Here is a 24,449-nt window from a genome sequence, read left to right on the forward strand (position 1 = left end):
TATTCTACTGGCGCTCTCATCCAAAGTTACTTACATGTGAGAAGTGATCAGTTAATCGTAGTGACTAACCTGACCAGAGAGGAAGCCGGAGTACCTGGAAAGAACCCACGCATATACAGGGAGAACATGTGAACTCCACATAGAAAGGCCACTGATCAAACCCCCGCCCAGCCAAGGTTCAAACCTCCAACTTGCAGCCTTGTTGCTGTGAGGCTGCAGTGGTAACCACTACGCCACCATGCTGCCCAGTGACACCTTGCCATCTCGGAGCTAAAAGCAACAGGAAAACCAGTTTCCTTTTGCCTCATGTGGCAGCTGAAACGTTCCCACCCAGAGGGGGTGGTTCTGCACCCTGAAACTGGACTTCATTAACAGATGTGTGGGTTTATGGAGGGAACTGGAAGTTGTGGAAAGTCTTTCTGATATTAAGCAAAGCAGATCACGTTCATCTGAAGAAAAAGGGGGAAACTTTTCTATTTGAAAGCAGAAAAAAGTTCAGAAAGAGTTAAACAGAGTTTCTTCGCGCTGCATGCAGTAAACTCAGATTTAAGGAGGGAGTCGGTCTGTTTCTGGTCAGTTTAGTTGTTTCTGCGAGGAGGTGTGATGTTCAGGACAATGCAGGAGCGTATGCTCGCTGATATGACTCATCATATGTGTGACTAAAGTTTTCTCTGAGATCTGAACAGTGTAGGCTGAGCTTTTTCTGTGAACGATACAAACACGTGAAGGGAGGCGTGTAGGACGGGCGGTTTAATGAACTAAAAACATTGATGTCCCGTTGGAGACATCCCTGCTGTGACGGTAAAACTCATCTGAGCTGCATCTGAAGGCTTTTGTGTGCCTGCAGAGCAGTGAGCGCTCAGATTCGACTCCATCTGAACAAGTAGAATCGAGCAGAGCTTGAGATAGTTAACAAGTTTCCCGCAGCAGCAGCGGATTACAAACACGACCACATTCCTAAAAACTCCCTCATTCAAGTCCCTGCGCTTGTGTGTGGAGACAGACCGTCTGAGAGTAAAACTGCTGAGTCACAGGAACCCCGAAGGAGGAAGAGTCCTCCTCTAGTGCTCTACAGAAGTCAGACTGTGCTTGTCTCATATTTACGCTTTTTTAAAATTTGTTTTAATCTGGTTTTGCAAAACCTCTACGACTGTCCTGTAAGCAGCTTCATTCTTTTATTTTGTCAAATTTATTGAGCATTAAAGCAACACAGTTAGACTTTGTGCTTAAGGTTGATTGTAAACATGGGGATGTTTATTCCGTACATCCCTGGAGATGTCATTAGCGGCGTTTCCATTACACCTAAAATTGTGCAAAAAAATAAATATCACAATAAAAGAAAAAAAAAAAAACCCAATGAAAACACCTACATTTATATATATTTTAAAAAAAAAAAAGTCTCAAATATCATAATACATTTTTTTATGCTCTCATAAGGTGGTTTTTCAGCCGTTTTGGTATAGAAATATATAAAAGTGTAATGGAAACACTTTGTCACATTTACATGTCCCCAGACATAACGTGTGGGGTCACGACCAGTTTATTTCTGGATCATTTAAAGATGGCACGGCGTGAAACAAACAACAGCAAATTTCAGAGAAGAAAATAAGCAATTGTATGTTACAGCTGTGTAACGTTACAGCCGCCGAATGTTACAGCTGCCTTACGTTACAGCTGCACAACATTATAGCTGGTTAACGTTACAGCTACGTAATGTTACAGCTGCCTAACGTTACAGCTACTTAAAGTTACAGCTGCGTTACGTTACAGCTGCCTAACGTTACAGCTACTTAACGTTACAGCCGCGTTACGTTTTAGCTGCGTAATGTTACAGCTGCGTAAGGTTACAGCTGTCTTATGTAACAACTGCGAAACATTACAGCTGCTTACCGTTACAGCTGCCTAACGTTACAGCTACTTAAAGATACAGCTGCGTTATGTTACAGCTGCCTAACGTTACAGCTACTTAACATTACAGCCGCGTTACGTTTTAGCTGCGTAACGTTACAGCTGCGTAAGGTTACAGCTGCCTTACGTTACAGCTACGTAATGTTACAGCTGTGTAACGTTACAGCTGCCTAACATTACAGCTGCCTTACGTTACAGCTGTGTTACGTTTTAGCTGCGTAACGTTACAGCTACGTAATGTTACAGCTACGTAATGTTACAGCTGCCTAACATTACAGCTACTTAAAGTTACAGCTGCGTTACGTTACAGCTGCACAACATTACAGATGGTTAACGTTACAGCTACGTAATGTTACATCTGCGTAACGTTACAGCTGCCTAACATTACAGATACTTAACGTTACAGCTGCGTTACGTTTTAGCTGCGTAACGTTAAAGCTGCGTAAGGTTACAGCTGTCTTATGTAACAGCCGCGTAACATTACAGCTGCTTACCGTTACAGCTGCCTAACGTTACAGCTACTTAAAGTTACAGCTGCGTTACGTTACAGCTGCCTAACGTTACAGCTACTTAACATTACAGCCGCGTTACGTTTAAGCTGCGTAACGTTACAGCTGAGTAAGGTTACAGCTGTCTTATGTAGCAGCTGCACGTTACAGCTACTTAAAGTTACAGCTACGTTACGTTACAGCTGCCTAATGTTGCAGCTGTGCAACATTACAGCTGCTTAACGTTACAGCTACGTAATGTTACAGCTGTGTAACGTTACAGCTGCCTAACATTACAGCTACTTAAAGTTACAGCTGCGTTACGTTACAGCTGCACAACATTACAGATGGTTAACGTTACAGCTACGTAATGTTACATCTGCGTAACGTTACAGCTGCCTAACATTACAGATACTTAACGTTACAGCTGCGTTACGTTTTAGCTGCGTAACTTTACAGCTGCGTAAGGTTACAGCTGTCTTATGTAACAGCTGCGTAACATTACAGCTGCTTACCATTACAGCTGCCTAACGTTACAGCAGCCTACCGTTACAGCTGCCTAACGTTACAGCTGCCTGACGTTACAGCTGTGTAACATGATGCTTTAGGACCAAAAAGAGGAAAAATGAGCTTTAATGATAATGTCATGTGTTTGCAGAAGGATTCACGCTGCAGAAGGTTAAATACTCCAGAGGTTTTATTTGCCAAAATATCAGAGAGAATCAGGTACAGGAGTTTGAGGACGGACGGGTGACTGCCGTAGAGGAGTGAGCTGGCTTTAAAAGGATGTTGATGAATGTGGGCTGGTGTGTGTACGTCTGGTCAGAGGTGCTGTTTGCCAACAGGCAAATCAGACAAACGCTCGGATCCCCAAGGCAGAAAAAGACTTCCAATAGTTCAACCAACTTCATATCAAGACAGAGGGGTGACAATCTGGAGAGTCTACACTGACAGTGACCAACCACGAAAGACCTCCATAAAGGGTCCCTCCTCTACCCTTCAGTTTTGCCACCTGTCGCGGCGTCTCTTATGTAAACAACAATTAACAAGAAGGGTTATAAAAATGGGAAGTTTTTTATGTGGCAGTGACCAAAGAAAGAAAAAAGAACAGCTTTTTCACAAATTTCGGTTTATTTCACTGATCATCTCATGTGTTTCCTGCTTCCATCTTCCTTCCTGTGATCTGGAAACCAAAATGTTTTAAAGGACTTACAGAAGCGTAGAGCTGTCATCCTCATAAAACAAAGTTATGTTACGTGATACGTTATAGTTTTATTGTAAAAACGTGAAACTATCACATTATAACGTGATAAGGACCAGACCTTTTAATATGAGGATGGCAGCTCTACGCTTCCGTATGACTCCTGTAATCCACCTGAAGCATTATAATAAGAGGACTGGGTTGTGTTTGGGGTGTGGTGGTGTCTGCCTTCTGTTTCATCACCCACCTGCACACCTGAACCCCACCCACAGCAGTGGTGAAACTGTGGCGTCACAGCAAATCTAGCTCTGATTATTGAGTGTTTCTAAAGATATCAGCCTTTGTGTATCACGCTGCGTTATAGTCATCAGCTTCTATGTTACGCCGCCCTCCTTGGAACTCAGGTTCACCACCTGCTTTGTCTGCTTACTTTGCCTCAGAAGTCACTGCCTCTACCATCAATCCCAGTTCCCTTCATGAAAGACTTCATGCAGTTTCCTGCAGTGGAGACGTAAAAAAACTCAACAAACAGCTCGTACTGTTCACATTGTAGAAATGTGCAATGATATGGAGCTAAATCAGGGCCAGTGTGTTTGTTTATTTGAAAAAAATATTTGAAACTGATTAAAATTAATATGAAAATGAAAGTCAAGTTTTTACAGTGAAATATATTTTTTTCAAATAAACAAACATATTGGCTCTGATTTAGCTCCATACAATGAGCCATACTTAGAAAAATGATCTATAGAAACATTATTTACTATTAAAGTGGTTTTATGGGTCTGTTTTTCTGATTGTTAGCAGCTGAACAGCAGATTTATTGTGTCTGTGTGTGTTTTCTCAGAAGCACATGGACAATCATATCTTCCCAGATGATGATCCCCTTCAGAGATTATTTATTATGTAAGTCTTATGATTGTTTGCTGGACTGTGGCTCAGTGATGCGAAGAGATTATAAAGCCTGATTATCTAATATGCATTTAAGCCTCAGCGAAATAAATATTATGCAGAGCCGTTACTTTTGCTTTACACAGCAACCGTGCAGCCGAACTTTGATGTAAATTATGATTCCTTCATTGCTTTTGATAGAAGGAAAAATCATGTTTCAATGGACAAAACTTGATGTGAAAAGATTTTAATTTGTCACTGAACATTAATTCATTGTGAATCTTCATGAACATTCAGATGATCTTCCGTTAAAATCACAGTTTGTCCGTTTGAGCTGTACTCAGCATCATATTCAGTACCAGCACATCTCTGACATGACCGGTCCACGTCCACACGGTCGCCTGATAACAGAGCTTCTGAATGAAAATCCACCTGAGGAAGGAAATAAATTTTAAAAAAAACTCTTAGCTCTTGTTTGGAGGCTTTCTTCCTCTTCCTCTTCATCATCAAATAAGCAGTCCATGTTGGACATGAAAGAGCATTGTTGTCAGGTTTCTGTTGAATATTGCTTCATTTCTTATTCTTACCTGATCTCTCTTTTTGTTTCAAAGTATAATTTTATGTATATTATATTTTATTATGTATGTATATTATATGTTATTATGTATATTTTATGTATATTTCTATATATATTTTTATATAATTTTTTATGGCTAATAGGAGGCGTCTAGGTCAGGGATCCTCAATCCTGGTGCTCAAGGGACGCTATCCTGCAGGTTTTCCAAGTGTCCCTGCTGGAACACACCTGACTCAGACAAGCTGCATATATCTGCTAAATACACCGTGATTTAAATCAGGTGTGTTGCAGCAGGGACACTTGGAAAGCCTGCAGGGCACCAGCCAGACCAACATGGAGGATCCCTGGTTAGTGAAAGCTTCTGGCACAGTTTCTGGGTCCCAGCAGGAGGATGTGTCGACCAGCTTGTTGAAAGGCTTGTTCTGTATGAACTATCTTCTCCAGAATAAATCGGTCTTTCTGCCTTCGGGGTCCGGGTAGGGACCACAAAGAGACTGAAGGTGTCGTTTGTCTGCACTGAAGCTGCTGTAGCACGTTGTCTCAATTAACTCTTAATTAGAAAACAGCAGCTGCTGTTAGTTAAGGTACTTAAAAGTACAGTTTCATTTGAGCTCTGTTCAGTTTGGGCCGGTGATATTTTCCTTTTCTGTTCTACTACTTTGAATGGAAATTCAATATTGTTAAGCAATTAAAATCAGAATAATCAAGACGTATAGCTTTTAATTAGTTTGATTCTTTATTCCCACACTTAATACACTGCTAAAAAAATAAAGGGAACACTAAAGTAACACGTTGTAGATGTGAATGAATGAAATATTTTCTTTAAATACTTTGTTCTTTCCATAGTTAAATGTGCTGACAACAAAATCACACAAAAATTATCAATGAAAATGTAACATAACAACCCATGGAGGTCTGGATTTGGAGTTATACTCAAAATGAAAGTGGAAAAAGACTACAGGCTGATCCAGCTTTGATGTAATGTCCTTTAAACAAGTCAGGATGAGGCTCAGTAGTGTGTGTGGCCTCTGTGTACCTGTATGACCTCCCTACAACACCTGGGCATGCTCCTGATGAGGCGGCGGATGTTCTCCTGAGGGATCTCCTCCTAGACCTGGACTAAAGCATCCGCCAACTCCTAGACAGTCTGTGGTGCAACTTGGCGTTGGTGGATGGAGCGAGACATGATGTCCCAGATGTGCTCAGCTGGATTCAGGTCTGGGGAACAGGCCGGCCGGTCCATAACATCAATGCCTTCGTGTTGCAGGAACTGCTGACACACTCCAGCCACATGAGGTCTAGTATTGTCTTGCATTAGGAGGAACCCAGAGCCAACCGCACCAGCATATCGTCCCACAAGGGGTCTGAGGATCTCATCTTGGTACCTAATGACAGTCAGGCTACCTCTGGCGAGCACATGGAGGGCTGTGTGGCCCTCCAAAGAAATGCCCCCCCACACCATTACTGACCCACTGCCAAACCGGTCATGCTGGAGGATGTTGCAGGCAGCAGGCGTCTCCAGACTCTGTCACGTCTGTCACATGTGCTCAGTGTGAACCTGCTTCCATCTGTGAAGAACACAGGGCGCCAGTGGAGAATTTGCCAATCTTGGTGTTCTCTGGCAAATGCCAAACGTCCTGCACGGTGTTGGGCTGTAAACACAACCCCCACCTGTGGACGTCGGGCCCTCATACCACCCTCATGGAGTCCGTTTCTGACTGTTGGAGCAGACACATGCAGATTTGTGGCCTGCTGGAGCTCATTTTGCAGGGCTCTGGCAGCGCTTCTCCTGTTCCTCCTTGCACAAAGAAGGAGGTAGCGGTCCTGCTGCTGGGTTGTTGCCCTCCCACGGCCTCCTCCACGTCTCCTGATGTACTGGCCTGTCTCCTGGTAGCGCCTCCATGCTCTGGACACTACGCTGACAGACACAGCAAACCTTCTTGCCACAGCTGGCATTGATGTGCCATCCTGGATGAGCTGCACTACCTGAGCCACTTGTGTGGTTGTAGACTCTGTCTCATGCTACCACTAGAATGAAAGCACCGCCAGCATTCAAAAGTGACCAAAACATCAGCCAGAAAGCATCAGAGCTGAGAAGTGGTCTGTGGTCACCACCTGCAGAACCACTCCTTTACTGGGTGTGTCTTGCCAATTGTCTATAACTTCCATCTGTTTTTGTATTCCATTTGCACAACAGCATGTGGAACTGATTGTCAGTCAGTGTTGCTTCCTAAGTGAACAGTTTGATTTTACAGAAGTGTTGTTGACTTGGAGTTCCATTGTGTTGTTTAGGTGTTCCCTTTATTTTTTTGAACAGCTCAAAAAACTAAAGGGAACACCTAGAAGACATAGAGAGAGAGAGAGAGAGCTTGGTCCCAATAAAGACGGCAGCATTACAAGTATGTTACAGTTGTTAATAATATCCTGATGAACTGCTGCCAGTATTTACCAGTTCAAAAGTTCGCTAGTTATCTTAAATCTAAATGTGCACATGGAAATGTCAGTTTCTTCCATTATTCTCACAATCTTTCCACAAACGACTTGTTTCTTAGTACAGCTTGTGACAACTCCTCGCTTCCCACCCCATTATCCTGCCAGAATACCTGAGAACCATCAGCATCAGAAGGGTTTCACTACATATTTTAACAGTCAGACTGCATTAAGCCGTGTCATTAAGGGAAGAAATCCTTTGTAGAGTCCTGATAGTTCGTTATCTCTCTCATATATTTCTCTCTTTATGGTTTTGTGCCCCAGTTAAGTCATCGTGTGTTTCAGAGTCATGAAGTTCACAGTCGGGTTCAAAGCTCTTCCTATTCTTCCTCTGTTGCCACTTCGCTAAATCTGCTCTTACTGCCTTCCTCAACAGCTTATTTGCTTTTGACGGCAGACGTAATGAGCTGCCATTCTCATGCCGGGAGAAAATATGAATATAGCAGATAACATGATATTTTAGTTTAGGATTTTAGTTAAACACACTGGTTTTAGCTTTTCTGTGCGATCTCGTTTCCAGTCTGTTCCCAGTAGAGCTTCATTAAAGAGAAGCTACTGAAGGATGTTGTTCCACATTGATAAGCAAGTTCCATTTTTATGCAGTCTGCAGAAAAAGAAGCATCTTTCTGCAAGTTAAAGTACTTCGAAAGGAATGAAAACATGTCATGTTTCATAAAAACCTTCGATTCTGATAAAAAAAAAAATCAGGAAATGTATCCATCAGGATGCAACATGTTCACCTGTTAAAAAGCCACTGATCAGCAGCAAGTAGGGAATGGAAACGCTGCCCCCTACAGGCAGGAGGGGGAAATACATCATTTTGTTGTAACTATGTCATTATTACAAGTATAAATGAATGAGGTTTTCTTCCTGTTAAAAGGGAGTTTTTTTCCTTCCCACTGTCGCCACGTGCAGCTCAGGATGGGGGATTGGATCGAAGACATGACTCGATGTAATCAGTTGGTTTCTAGTATAGGCTATGAATGAATTAGCTTGAAATGATGTGTATGTAAAGTGTCCTGTGACAACATTGTCGTGAAGTGGCGCTATACAAATAAAGTTGAACTGAATTGAATTGAATTTTTCTAACAGTCTTACAACAAACATATGAAACTACTCATAAAACTGTGAGATGAGTAATCCAAAGCTAAACACAACCTAAATATAACCTAAGTCGTTCTAAAAAGTCCGATAGCAACATGGAACCCACAACTTTTACATGAAGAAAACATTCAAAGCTGTGAATAATTTATCAAAACAGTCTTCTGCACTTTGCCAGCAGCGGGAAAAAGAGCGAGACTAGATGTGGATTTAGTCCACAGCATCCTCTGTAAGCTGGCATGGTAGCAGCAGCTACACGTCGCATGTGCAAAGCACACCTGCTGAACACGCCATGCATACATATACATGCTTGTTTTGCTATTATCAGGAGAACGGCGAGTGAAGTTCCTCCGGGGAGAAGAACAAACCCAAAGACTGAATCAGAAAACAGATTCTGGTCTCGCTGTCACAACATTCATTGCAAATGCATCTGTATATTTAAATTTCTCTCAGCATATTTTCATGTTTACTCCTTGGGATGTGTTTAAATAATCAAATCACTTGCTTCAATTGATCCTCTTTTTAATTATTTTAATATAATTTATGATTTTCTGATTTTGCTATTTGTGTTGTCTTGTGCATGAAAGGTTCTGTACAGAAAAACTTACCTTCCTATTTGAACCTGTAAACATCAGCCAGCTGTAATTATGAGCAGACATAAACTTTAACTTGGGCTTCTGGCAGATTTTTATCAAATAAAATGTCAAATGTCTCCTGACAGAAGAGTAAATGCTTCACATTTGTGGAACAGTCTGCTGGAGGCCAGCAGATTTAAAAGACCCATCTTTTTAATCAGGCTTTTAAGTAGTTCTATTTTTAGGCTTTTCTTTTATGATTGTCCTTTAAATTATTTACCTGATTGAATTTTATGGGGGGTTTTTTGGAGGCGGTGGCCTTTATAGTCATGATTAGTGCGCCACTGTGGATCCCTAAGATTGGTTTGAGAGTTTTTTGTGTTTTATGTGTGAGTGTGTGTTAAAAGTGAGTATATGTGTTAGACTTTGGGTAAATTCTATATTTTTCTATGCGAAGTGTGTTTTTAACCTTGTTTTATTTTTTGCTTTTTATTTTTTAAAGCACTTTGTGCTACTTTTGTATGAAAATTATCATAATTAAACTTTGATTGATTGATTGAATGATAAATTATGCATTATGTGTGAAGCGGAGAGAAGAGCCAGACTGACTTCATTCAGTTTCATGTCAGTATGTTGCTGGTTTACTTTCAGTGTCGGCATCACTGGTGTATAAATGCTCGTTGATGGGTGGAGAGGCAGTTTCCGTGGCAACACAGGTAGCTTACATCACAAAGTGTGAATGAATAATGGATACGATGTAAAGCTCTTTAAAAGCCTTGAAACATCCTGTATAAAACTAATCCACAGTTTTTTATTATTACATGGTTCAAATTTGGGGCATCTTTTACTGGATTAATCTTTTTTCAGATGACTTTTTGCTTCTACTCCTTATATTTTCACCTAGTCTGCAATTTTTTACTCCTTATGTTTAAAAATAACTTCTTTCATTTCCACTTCCTTTCATTCCAGCTTGTCATCATTCAAAACAAACACCCACGCAACCACACACACACACACACACACACACACACACACACACACACACACACACACACACACACACACACACACACACACACACACACACTCGTCCAGATCAAGTGACTTTCATAGTGGTTGGATCAGAAGTATAAACAATTCCAACACCATCCAAAGCTTTTCAACATTGACATTTTAAACAGAAAATTATAGTAAGTGTGGTCTTGAGAATAATGTCTGTGTTGTTGTCTTGCTCTGTTATTTGGGTTCTTGGGATACCCTGTGTTGGGTCATTCAGACCACCTGTTACAAACCCCCGGCTTTGCAAGGGGAAGAGGGGCCACAACATTTAAGACATAAGATAAATTGTGGGAAACAAAGGATTTAATATTTCACCAACACTTTGGTGGCTAAAAAAGAGCGAGACTAGATGTGGATTTAGTCCACAGCATCCTCTGTAAGCTGGCATGGTCACAAACTTGGTCACAAAACAACCTTGCTGTTTCACACCACAAAACGATACAATAACCAAAGAAAACCAGACATCCAAAGGCCAACTACAAGGGCCGACAACGGCAGCCACAACAAAGCCAACCATTCTTAAGATTTCCAAAGTGGCAAGCTGTTGCGCATCAGAACAACAGCTGCCCTGAACGTTCATCAGAAGCTGCCTTAAATAGGGAAGCGCCAGCCAAGGAAAGGGCCAATCACAGGCAGAGGATGGCACAGTCGGGTGTGTCCTGCAGAGCAAGCCAATGGCAGAGGTGTGATAGCTGCTTGTAGGAGTCTTCTTGAAATACATAAGCTGGTGCCTGGGGCCGTAACACCTCCTTATTTAGTTCATGGGAACAGCTGCATATAATGATTATTGTGTTTTCATATATTGTTTTGCAGCATTTGTTTTTTCCTTACAACTGTTCCCCTAACCCAGAAAACGGGTCGTAACTGTCCGTCTGTTTACCTTGTGCCTAACAGGACATGGTTATGGGCAGGGCTTTGAATGAACGTCTTGATCACCAGCTGCAGGTACTTAAATCACCAACACTTGACTATTGTTAATGGAAAAAAAGCCAGATTACAACACCTGCATCTGAACGCATCTCTCGATTAAACACCTGACACTGATGAGCTGAAAGCTGTTTTGTTGGTGTGAAAATCTGAGTTCAGTTCTGCTTCTTAAAAACAGTCATACTGAGTTTTGGCAGATTTTTCCAGTGTTGCACCCTGTCAAAGTCTAATCAGCATCCCTCCTGCATCCTGTCTCTTTTCTGAGCTCTCTCTAGCTGGTAAAAGTCATTCAGACATCAGTTCTTTATTATTTGACTTTTTTTGCCTGAAGAGTTCTTAAAACATTCCTAAAATGTGCTCCATATGAAAGTAAATCGGCGACTTAGCTGCGGGGGAATTCATGTTCCAGGCTGCTGCATTTGCTGCTTGTTACAGCTGCTGCTGATATATTTTACTCTAATCTGATTCTGTGTTTCCTTTGTACAAACTTGTTCAAACAATAACCTTCTCAGGAGTTCTGCAATTTAGTTTCAATTTGATTGTTTGGCCTGCAGTGCTAATGCTGCGCTCTGTATATTTCAGTGAGCAAAGAGAGATTAGATTGCTGTGGTTATTATGTTGTCAACTTTATTACTTTTTGGGAGAGCCATCGGGCTCTTCTAATTGGATTGTGGAAGTCTGTATTCCCTCAGCAGGAGGAAGCTCAGACCCATAAAATATTCCAATTATTAAGCTTGAAGACTTTAAGCAGGATGTGCACCTCGTTTTTATATCTTCTAAAAATAGAAAGAACAGATGGATGACAAACAAGTGTGTGTCTGTGTGTGTGCCCATGTGTTTGCAGTTACAGGGTCGATCCCGGGTACACAATGGAGAACAATAGAGAACAGTCCATCATCTTGTTGCACCAGATGTAATCCATATTCCCACAGCTCGCTCCTCGTCCAGCTTTTCCCTAAAACACCAGCTCATCTCCCGTTAATATATAATATATTAATCCATAATGTGTGTCTGAGATACAAACACAATAAGCAGAAGGTGCATACATGTTCGTGATACATCTTCATTATCTCTGTTTTGCTCTGTCGTGTTGTCATGAAAAATAGATCCAGTCAGCTGAGCCAGCATGTCCCTCTTTGTTATCAACACAGACATCACAATCAACAGTGGTCTTTTTTCAGTTTTTAGGATAAACTGACAAATAATCAACAGGAAAAATACACATGTGATGTGATGCTCGAGTTACATTCACCAAGAGTTGCACAGTAAGGCCTGGATGTATTGGAAATCATATCTTGGCTTATTAAAGGTAAAAGAGTATGTAAGATTTTCAATATTTAAAAAAAAAAAATAAACTAAAAAATAACTACAATCATAATTAGATAGTTTTTTTTAAACATGTAGGTTCCAGTCTGTCCATATTTGATGTGCTATTAAATTACAAGTTTAATTAATGACAAAGACTCTTCTTAAATGTTTGCCTACCAGTAAAAAAAAAAAAAAAAAGTGCTTTTTGTCATTTGTCATTAATTAAACTTGTAATTTAATAACACATCAAATATGAACAGACTGGAACCTACATGTTCAAAAAAACTATCTAATTATGATTGTAGTTATTTTATTAGTTAATTTATTTTGAAAATATTGAAAATCTTACATACTCCACCTTTAAAGTCAGTTTGAAAAATAACTCAGAGTTTAATTACAGTCTATAAACATCCTAAATTCCCGTATGGATTTAAAAAAAACAAAAAAAAAAAAACCAAAACTCAGGTGTAAAAGCAAAACTTTCTCAGAAGCAGTTTCATGGAACAGGAAGATAATCTGTGGATACACTTCTGGTATATTCAGCTTTCACTCAAAAATACCAAAGATAGGCATATCAGCATCCAGGGATCATAAACACAAGGCTTTGTTTTTATGGATAGTTTGACAGCAGATGGAAAAAATAGGATTTTAGTGATCATTATGTCCAACAATGTAGTTCCTCAACCAAAAAAAAAAAAGATTGTACTGATAGTACGGCTCAGGGAAGGGGTCTCAGTTGATCCTCAAGGTCCACAACCCTGCAGGTTTTCTACGTGTCAGTGTGTGACTGATTCATTTGAGTCTGGTGTGTTGTAGCAGGGATACATGGAAAACTGGATTGCTGCCCTTGAAGACCGGAGCTGGACATGACTGGTTTAGAGGGTGCAACATCCTGAAGAGACAAAGTAAAGACATGTCAAACAATATTTCTTATTTTTCATGTCTCATGTAAATTAATTAATTTAAATTTCCACTGCATACTTTAGTTGATCTTGGACTTTACACTGCTGCTGATGGGCCCTAAAACATATTCTTGTTCAGTTTAGTTTGACTCCAGCAGGTTTTTATTTCCCTTTTAACTGATTAAAATATGCAATATGCAAAATATTTCCAATAAACATTTTAATCAGAATAAAACTGTGCTCTGTAGCATCTCTGTTGCCATGCATAGAGCAATGAAATGAGCATTTTATTAAGAAATCATATCAGTTAAACTGCAAATGTTTCGTTCTAACGCTCTCTCATCACATCAGATTTATTTAGCTGCTTCGCAGTTCACACCAGGTCCAACTAAAATAGAAATTACCTGGGTTTAAAGTCCAGTCTATGAAAATAAAGATGTTTTTAGCTTGTTAAGGTGTTCATAAACTGAAAAATACAGCCATTGATACTTTTAACTGAGGATTTCTGTTTCGTATTTGCAGGACACCACAGTGTTAAACTACAGAAAGAAGCAACTCTAATATCTATATTGAGTCCTGAGCCAGCTAAGCCACATGGGAGTTGGCTGACCATCAAGAGGTGCAATTCTAATACTTTTTTTTTTAAATGAGAGAAAGAGAAATAAAACCTGAATAAATCATGACAGAAAATGTTAATTGGATCACCTTGTATCAAAGCGTATCAAAAAAATTGATCCATATATCTGTGTTAATGCGCACATATTAACATTTTCTGCAGCTTATATTTAATTCCTGCCACTGAATGTAAGCTTGGAGGTTAAAGCTCTTTCACTGAGAGAAGTCTTATCCTGGAGAAGATTCTAATTTCAACATTTAATATAATAATGTATCGGTACAATAATATAACATACATGCACATACACTCTTCATCACTATTATAAATCCCAAACTGTAGCCTACAATAAAGACAACATTTCAAGAAATCGACATATAATTTAAAAAAAAAAAAAAAAAAAAAGTGTTTAAAAAGATAATTTAAAAAATATTTTATTTTTAGCGAAACGCTAAAAATAAATGATTTTTAGCGAAACGCTAAAAATAAATGCATTCACATTTTAATTACACAATAAAATCTTATAAAAATAATTTGCTATATCAAGTATCGGTCATACAATACAGATCTGGTCCAGATCTCTGGCAATATAGAAAGTCTGACTTATTTTTTAATGTAGTGAGAAGTACGAACAGTTAGTCTGACAGTCAGTAGATGTCTGAGTGCTCTCATACTGGAGTATCATGGATAAACATTGACGGTGTAGTTAGACTAATGGCAACCTAGCATGGAAAAGAACATTTAGCATCTTCAAAGTCTGTTGCAATAAGCTAGCTTGTACTACAGCTACCAAAATGCAGCAAAGATATGTTAGGCAATGTCTATGCATGTAACGAGTGATAGAAGCAATAGGAATGGCTGTTTATAGTCTGCTTAAAACCTAATATTTTTTAGGTTTGAGTTGTTTCAGATGACAAAAATTTGCTCATCTGTGAGCTGTTAGCTTAGCATAGCATTAGCTTAGCTTCTTGTCAGAAACGCCCCATTTTTCTTTAACTGAAAGCACTCAGACATATTGTCACTAAATCAGTGAATTTGCTATCAAGGTCTTTTTAAAACTGAATATGTGAGCAACATGTCTGTTTTATAATCAAGTATTTTTTTTATAATCAACACCATTTTCCTGAAGTAAACTGCTGCTAATGGTTGCATTGAGTGTAGCATGTGGTCAGTGTTTCTGCCTCCGATTCATACGGTCAGTTTTCTACTGTTCTAACTTAAGTTTCTCAAGAGGCCGTTTAATAACTGAAAATGACAGATTTGGTCATCTTGCAGTGACAACAGCAGAATATAAGGTTGATAATATCATTCTGTTGTTGTCACTGCAGATTGACCAAATCTGTTGAAAAATGCTGCAAAAAGACCAAGGATACCACTCCCTCTCAGTGTATTTCAGTTTTATTGATTTACTGATCTGAGAAAGGAGGAATAAATGTCCCCTGGCAGCCCACCTCAATGACATACACATGATGCCAAAAGAAAGTGGTTTTCAGAGTGCCCAGGCACACTGCATGATGCATCATCTTCCCATAATTGTAAACACTGACAGCAGGGATTCATGCAGTTTATTACGCTTTTAATTATGGATACTGCTGCTCTTTATGGTAACATAGCTGATAGTTTTGCAATCTCACACTATTGTTCAAAAAATGGATCTGATTGTGCGCTTTTACTGATTTCATAGCACATCTAAGGCAGCACATTTCCACTCAATAAGAAACTGAATCATAAATACATGTATATTCTTAGTGTCTCCATGCACTTCAGAGCTATTTAGTGATTTGGGGCATGCAAAACTTTGTTAGGAAGAGAGAAATGAAGCAACACTATCATTTGTTTACAAATTGCATATTTAAGATGTAAATAATGTGCTTGATAGGTGCTCTGCTTTGGCTAAAATGGTATTTAAAAGTGCAACATTCAATAAAATCAAAGGTCAATGACAGTACTATGTTTTTATCATTTGACAAAATTAATTCACATTTTTATTCTCTCAGAATGAGCCTTTTGGATCTACTTTCCGTGGGTCTACATACAGGGCCGCGGCCTTGTACGTGCAATAATTTCTTACTGCGGTGTCGCTGAATGGACAAGCAGCTGTGTGTGAAATGAGCTTTAAACCTGCGGTACAAACATTGTTTGATAGGTGCTTGGGCACCAAGCAGCAACCTCCGGCAGTTTAAAGTGAAGCCTATGCGGAAGTGCATAAAACTGCAGTCCCCCCTTCATCCACTAGTTGCTCCAAAACAGAGTGACTCCCCATAGACTCCCATGTTAAAAAGGCCAACTGAACAGCAGAAATAAACATATTCACAGCCTGCCAAAAAAATCCATTTTCGGTTTAATAGGTCAGGTTTACCTTCATGACAACTGTGCAGGGAGTGACTTTTTTTCTAACTCCTCGGTTTAAAAGTAATTCAACCTTGAAATTTGGCATATTTAGGGGCATGTCCTTTTGATTGACAAGTACCCAATCTCCCGCTTCAAGTAAGAAGATTGTAGAACAACTGCGGTTTTTAGCCTCTTAACATAGTGACTTATCTTTTGCCCGTTAGCTGGTTAGCTTCTGTTAGCTCAGTTAGCTCTTGGCTACAGGCAGCTCAGAGTTCACTCGAAGTCAATCGTTCACCTCCACACTCACAGCCCCCCTCTCAGCTCCAACTCTTTGCCAATATTTGTATTTTCCAGGAGAGACGACGCGCATGACCCTGCAAAGATGGCGCTGGTAGGAACCGCCCACCGAGCTTCAATTCATCTCCTCAGAAACCTATAAGACGTTACGGAGGCTCCGCCCATCTTTTTACATACAGTCTGTGTTGGGCACGGTTAGGAATAAGTTGTGCTTCAAAAGGCACATGGAAGAATACAGTACACGTGTTCATTAAGTAGTCACCTGTAGCCATGGCTGTGATAATGTATAAAATTACTGATTTACATAAGCAAAAGTAATGTATCAGCTTGTGTTAGAAATTAAATGAAAAGTACAACATGCCAGCACTGAAGACACAAGCTTAAAAGCCGTAAAATCTGCTGGAGTTTTTGGGGATTATGAGAAGCATCTGTCTCTGTCTGCATCTTGGGTCTCAAGTTGTATTTCTCTTCCAGACAGTCAAGATGATTAGTGACTCAGGGCAGGACAGAGGACACAGTCATTCATTCAGACTGGGTCTGTGTCTGAGTACATTTTGCTCTCAGAAGTCACAGAAAAGCAGGACAAAAGTGTGTGTGTGTCTGGATATCCATTTTGTGAATTAATTAGCTTTGCTAGGGTGGGTGTGTTCAGAAATGCTATTAACAGTTTTTTACGCATTGGTTATTGGAGTGACCGTTGCACTTCTTTCATTTCACACCAGTCTTTCCATTAGACTGGATATTATTTGGTCTGATTGTTTCAAAGCACTGATCTTCTGGGATTTTGAAACGCAACCATCTATGGGGTTCACAGAGAATGAAAAAGAAGAGAAAGTATCCAGCGAGCAGCAGCTGTCTGGACAACATGAACCTTCCTGTAGACTATTCCAGCCATCTGGTTATGGCATTATGCCATACCTGCCTGCATCTTCACTCTGTTGCTTTGCAATCAGGGGTCTGGTCTGGTGTGTACAAAATGAAAGAAAGAAAGTACATTTTTATTGATAAATTTTGTGCTGCGTTTGTGGGATGAGCAGAGCAGCAGAGCTGAGTATGTGAGTTACATCCATGATAAACTTCTCGGCCAATCCCAGCTTGTTCTGCTATGACACTTACTTTCTTTTATTAATTGGATCAATTCATGGAAGTCTTCAGAAAGAATACTTATACTTACCAATATAAAACTCAATTCACTTAACAAACAGGGACCTCAGAGGCCTGTGGAAGAAACATAGTTCACAGCCACAACAAACTGGTATCTCCTTGTCACCAGTGGTTCCTTCTGTTGGTAACAATTGATTGAATCATACCCAGGATTATTTCTACCACAGTGCAACGCAGTGTTTCTCTCCCTGCTGCAGCTTTGACATTAGACACAACAAAACGTTCCAGCAATAATGTCTACATGTAGTTAAATAGGGTGGCATTAACAAAAGGTTAAATCCCTGTGAAATATTAAATTACCGCGAGATGTATTTATACCAGTAGATATATTAGTACTGTTGGTTTGTGAATCCGGAGAAAAGCCTGGCCTAAAGAGAAAAAAAGTCCCCACCTGAATTTATTAAGTAAAGAGGTAGAAACCTCCTACTGGTTAATAACTGATGGGTGATTGATATTTTACCCAGACTGATGCAATGAATAGCTTCTCATTTCTTCATCTACAATGTGGAAAGACACATCCTGTGATCATGGAATAGATTTTAGTCTAATTAAGAAGGGTCAAATTATTGAATTAGAATTATTAAATTAGAAAATCTCCTCATGAACAATGTGAAGGGAACTCAAGAGACTGAACAGCCGTGGAGCCAGAAGAAAACCCCGAGTCATTGAGGCTAACCAGAGAAAAAGGCTTCAGTTTGCTAGGGAGCATATTGACTGGACTCTGGAACTGGAATGCCATGTCCAATTCCAACATGACAACACCAGAATTCATGGGGTTGAGATTATTTAATGGAAGAGTATGTAAGATTTCAAGGCGATTCTTTTCGCCACTTGGTGGCAAACACCAAGTCGTGAGCAAAACCACAAAACTGCTACCTCCACAAACGACCACAGGTTGGCAGTAATGAGCAAAACTCACCCCTCACCCCTCTTCCTTGCCAGCTCCAATGAGGGCAGGAATCGCTTGTGAGCTGTAGCTCAGAGCCGCTTTGCAATAAATGGGCTTATACTCCCCCTACTGGTGGAAAAAAGTACTTTTTTTTTTACTGGTCAGAAAACATTCAAGAAGGGTCTTTGTCATTTATTAAACTTGTAATTTATTAACGCATCAAATATGGACAGACTGGAACCTACATGTTTAAATAACTATCTAATTATGACTGTAGTTTTTTTTTTTTTAGTTAATTTATTTTGAAAATATTGAAAATCTTACATACTCTACCTTTAAGAGTGGTTCAGGGAAAAGGAGATCATTGGCCACCACAGAGTCCAGACCTGAACCCTATTGAGAATATCTGGGATCTTTGCAGAAGGCTTTTCGCAGTGGTCAGCTCTCCAACGCTGGACTGAAAAAATTCTTTGCAAAAGTTTATCAAAACAATGACACAGCGAATATTACTAGGCCATGTCAAATGACAACAAATCATATAAAAATCTATAAAAGTCACATCAGCATTTGTTTCAATATTTATTTCATACAACTTTATAAATACAGTTACACAAACATGATCCCACTGCACCCTATTCCATCTCACATGAATCAAATAAAAAAGCTCTTTTGACCAGCATCTTGTTAAATTCTAACTCATTATATTTACCCTTGCATCTGATTCAGATCTGCTGCAGCAGGAAACATCCTAAACCTGTAGGATTGTGGCCCTTGAGGACATTTTTAGCCTATTCCTGCTATGTATATATATATATATATATATATATATATATATATATATATATATATATATATATATATATATATATATATATATATATATATACATACTGATATATTTAATTATATATTTGTGCATTTATTTCCTATTTTAAATAATTAATGACACATTTAATGAATCAATTAGTTAATTATTGAATTCATACATTGTGGCACTTTTACTCCTCCATAGTTAACTGTCACAGTCACATATGCATATAACAAGTCTTATACTGTCTTAGGGATATTTTCTTGTTGCTATGTTACAAAGAGGGTGGAGTCTATCCCTAGGTCTGTTGCTAAGCAACATGATTAAGGGAAACTTCCTTTGCGATGTCACACATGTTAAAAGAGAACTTATCCCAACATTCTAGATTCTGTTCATTCCTTTTGCAGTGCTCACAGGAATAACTTTAAAACACGTGTTGGTTTTACTATTACTTGTTGCTAACTATATTAATTTGTCATTTTCTCACAAGTAAAAATGAAGGCCAGTATGCTGAAAACACTAAAATTATGTTTTGCGGCTCTCAAGAAAAATAAAGGTAAGTGATAAATCCATGTAAAAAGAAACTTGAAATTAGTCATTTTAAGTTTTGACATATTATTCAGGAAAACTTGAGATATTGATTTTAAAAAAAAACAACCATGCAGCTGCAGTAGCTTTTTATTATGATTTTTATTTGCTTTATAATTGATTAGGATAATTATTAGCAACGAAAAGTTTCATATCAGGAAATTTTTCAAATGCCCTGCATGTTTTTTAATTGCTCTGGTCACATGTCCCTGATCTTAATCTTTACTGATATCGAACTTTTCTCATACAATGGTAAATTTACAACAAACAACCTTTTATTTTTTTTTATTTTTCTCATTTGTAGACGAGAACAGAGCCAGGGCTGCCCTCAGTCTAGAGTCTGAAAAGGACGGAGGGTCTGAAGCATCAACGAGGAAAAATATTTCTCTTCATGAAAGCCCTGCAAAACGGCCCAGGCTTTCTGAGGAAGCTAGACCATCATCAGCCTTTGAAAATGAGGTCAAACAATGGAACAAAAAGAGAAAACTGAATAGGGAAGAAGGAGAACCATCAGGCATTTCTAAGAAGGCAAATGAACTCGTAGACTCTGCTCTGAATAATGAACCCAAAAAGATGGCCATTCCTGCACAGGAAAGCGCCAAAGCCAAAAGAGGTAAGTCTTTAGCATGTAGTATTTAGCTTCATGTTAGCTATTTATAACATAATTATGTATTAACTCTACAAAAATAGTCACTTTTAACTGTGTTTGAGTTGTAATGAGATAGTAAAAACTGAGCTAATCAGAACATTTCTGTTATACTATTTTTATTGCTCTGGTCCCTGATATAAAGCCAATGTTGAAATCATCCCATACAAACACCAAATTTTCAACAAACTAACATTTCTGTTTTTTTTTATTTTCTTATTTCTAGAAGTAAAAAGACCAAAGACCGTCCCTAGTCCAGTGTCTGGAGAGGATGAAAGGTCCCAAGCAACCAAGAGGAAAAACAGTTTTCTCGATAGCAGCTCTGCAAAAAGGCCCAGGCTTTCTCAGGAAGCTGGACCGTCATCAGCTTTTGACGATGCGGTCAAACAAGGGAACAGAAAGAGAAAGCGTGAAGAAGACGACGAACTGTCAACTGCATCCAAGAAGGCAAAAAGAGTTGTAGACCTTCCTCTTGATGGCGAGGAAGATGAGGAGACGGCCATTCCTGCACAGCAGTGTGCAGAAGCCAAAAGAGGTTAGTCATTAGCATTTAGCATGTAGCATTTAGCTTTATGTTAGCCACTTATAACACACATTTACTATTTCATAGATATAGTGTAGATAACACAAGTAAAATTATTACAAATTATTCTGATGGACTATAAAACTAACAATGTGTTTGTGTTTTTAGTTGAATTTGAGGCAAAATATAAAGAGGAAGAACATCTCGATCGAGGAGGCTTTGGAACTGTGTTTGCCGGTTACAGGAAAGAAGATAATCTACCGGTATGTCTTACACACACTCACACACTCTGTCAAATTACACACTGTATGATAAAGAAATTCTAACCAAAATATTGTTTATGTCTTGCAGGTGGCGATAAAACACATACCAAAAGCCAACATGCACTTGCAATATGTTGACAATGATGGCAATGCGCTGCCTTCAGAGGTGGCTGTCATGCTCGAGCTGCAAGCTGGAAAAACCATCATGGCAGGGAAGTCAGCTCCAGTGGAACTGCTGGACTGGTATGAACTGGATGAAGAGCTGATCCTCGTGCTAGAGAGACCAAAGTCTGCCGTCAATCTCTTTAACTACGTTTCGGACAATGGAGTACTGCCAGAGGACAAGGCAAAAGTAAGTGGATGAAAGATTATGATTTAAGCATCATATTTTGTGTTTTATAGACATTTTCAGATATTCTTTATTTGTTTCATTTGCATTCATACTGTCTAAGATCTAATTGATGGAAAGCCATCACACTGCTTTGTCTACTTCACATTTTCTAACCTGTGTTTTTGTCTTTATTAGGATCTCATAAAACAGCTGGTTGATGCAGCGCTGTACCTGCAGGCGAAGTGCATTTACCATAGAGACATCAAACTGGAGAACATCCTCATTGAGACTGAGCTGGAAATACCACGACTTCGTCTCATTGATTTTGGTGTGAGCTGCTTCTCTGATGATGAGGAAGAGTTTGACTACATTTGTGGACCCAAGAATCAACTTCCTCCAGAGCTGATGAATGTGGAAAATTGCACCCCTGGACCTGGAACAGTTTGGCAAATAGGGGTTGTCTTGTACGAAATCCTGCATGACACAGACTTCACATCCACCAAGTACCTGCGTAAAAGACTTAGGATAAAAAAAATCCTCTCGAAAAGTAAGACAAACACCTGTACACACACATCTGTTTGCAGACACTATAATCTGTTCAATTCACTTTGCTTCATGCTAAACCACTGAAATGCTAACTATTTTTCTTTTCTTTCTGGTCCCTAGATTGCCACGATTTCCTGAAAAAGTGCTTTTTGGAGGATCCCGCAACCCGTCCAACTCTGGAGGATCTTAAAAACCATCCATGGTTCACGTAAAACACGACAACTGCAATACTACAAACGAATACTACAATAACACCTAAATACAACAACAAACAACAACACCGAAACACACCAACACCTAAATACAACTAAAACAACATACAAAACACCAAAATAAAACAACTACATAAAACAGCTAAATACGACAACAACAGACAACACCTATACACAGCAACACCATCAACATACAACACCTAAATACAACAACACTTAAAAACAACAACAAAAACATACAACACCTAAAAACAACAGCAACATACAACACTTAAACACACCAACAACTAAAAACAAATACATACAATAACACCAAAATACAATAACAAAAACAACTAACAACACCTAAATACACCAACAACCCCTACATAACACAACAACAGCATACACCACCTAAATACAACAACAACTAAATACAACAACAAATACATACAACAACACATATATACAACAACAGCACCTAAATACAACACCACATTAATACAACAACAACTACATACAACAACACCAATATACAACAACACCTATATACAACAACAACACCTATATACAGCAATTACAACATACAACACCGCAATACAACTACAACAACACTTAAATACTAAAACCGCATACAACAACCACTAAATACAACAACTACAACAACACCTAAATACAATAACATACAACAACTACACACCAACAACATCTAAATACAACAACTACAAGCACACAACGTAACTATAACTACATACAATAACATCTAAATACAACAACACCCTAAATACAACACCTGAATACAGCAACAACAACTAGATACAACAACACCTAAATACAACACCCGAATCCAAATACTACATACAACAACACCTAAATACAACAAATAAATACAACAACAACTAGAACAACAATAATTTAACACAACAACATACAACCACACCTAAATACATCAACAGCCTACAAAGCCTATACAAAATCTACATACAACAACACCTAAATACAACAACTACAACACTTAAATACAGCAACAACATACAACAACGACATACAATAACAACTAAATACAACAGCAACATACAACAAAACCTAAATACAACAACAAAAAGACCTAAATACAACTACTTACACCTAAATACAGCAACAACAAAGAACACTTAAATATAGCAACAACAACAATTACATACAACAACACTTAAATACAATACCTACATACAACACCAAAATACAACTACAACAACAGCCTACAACACCCATATAACACATACGGCAACACCTAAATAAAACAACACATACAACAATAACAACACAACAACAACTACATACAACAACACCTACATACAACAACAGACAAAAACACCCAAACACAACTACAACAACAAAATGTAACTAAAACAACCACATTCAATAACACCTAAATACAAAGACAACACCTAAATACAACAACTAAATACAGATACTACATACAACAACCCCTAAATACAACAATTACATACAACACCTAACTACAGCAACAACACTTAAATACAACAACATACAATGCCTACATACAACAACTACATACAACACCTAAATACAACTACAACAACAGCCTACAACACCTATATAACGCATTCGGCAACACCTTAATAAAACAACACCTACCTACAACAACACTTAAATACAACAGCAACATACAACAACTAATTGCAACAACTACAACAACACTTAAATACAACAACAACATACAACAACTACATACAACAACACCTACAAACAACAACATACAAAAACACCTCAACACAACTACAACAACAAAACGTAACTACAACAACCACATACAATAACACCTAAAT

General features: G+C 38.8%; 1 protein-coding gene across 1 annotated transcript; it reads left to right on the forward strand.

Annotated features, from left to right (window-relative positions):
- Positions 1 to 20,690: 20,690 nt before the first annotated feature.
- LOC306767634 (serine/threonine-protein kinase pim-2-like) lies at positions 20,691 to 22,616 on the forward strand (the record flags this gene model as incomplete). The annotated part of the gene is made up of 6 exons (XM_079255708.1): positions 20,691 to 20,730; positions 20,990 to 21,298; positions 21,455 to 21,549; positions 21,638 to 21,901; positions 22,076 to 22,383; positions 22,547 to 22,616. The coding sequence occupies 6 exons, from the start codon at positions 20,691 to 20,693 to the stop codon at positions 22,614 to 22,616; spliced, it is 1,086 nt and encodes a 361-aa protein (XP_079111834.1).
- Positions 22,617 to 24,449: the final 1,833 nt, after the last annotated feature.

This window comes from Telmatherina bonti (assembly GCF_933228915.1).
Source record: "Telmatherina bonti genome assembly, chromosome: 16".
NCBI classification, from domain to species: Eukaryota; Metazoa; Chordata; class Actinopteri; order Atheriniformes; family Telmatherinidae; genus Telmatherina; species Telmatherina bonti.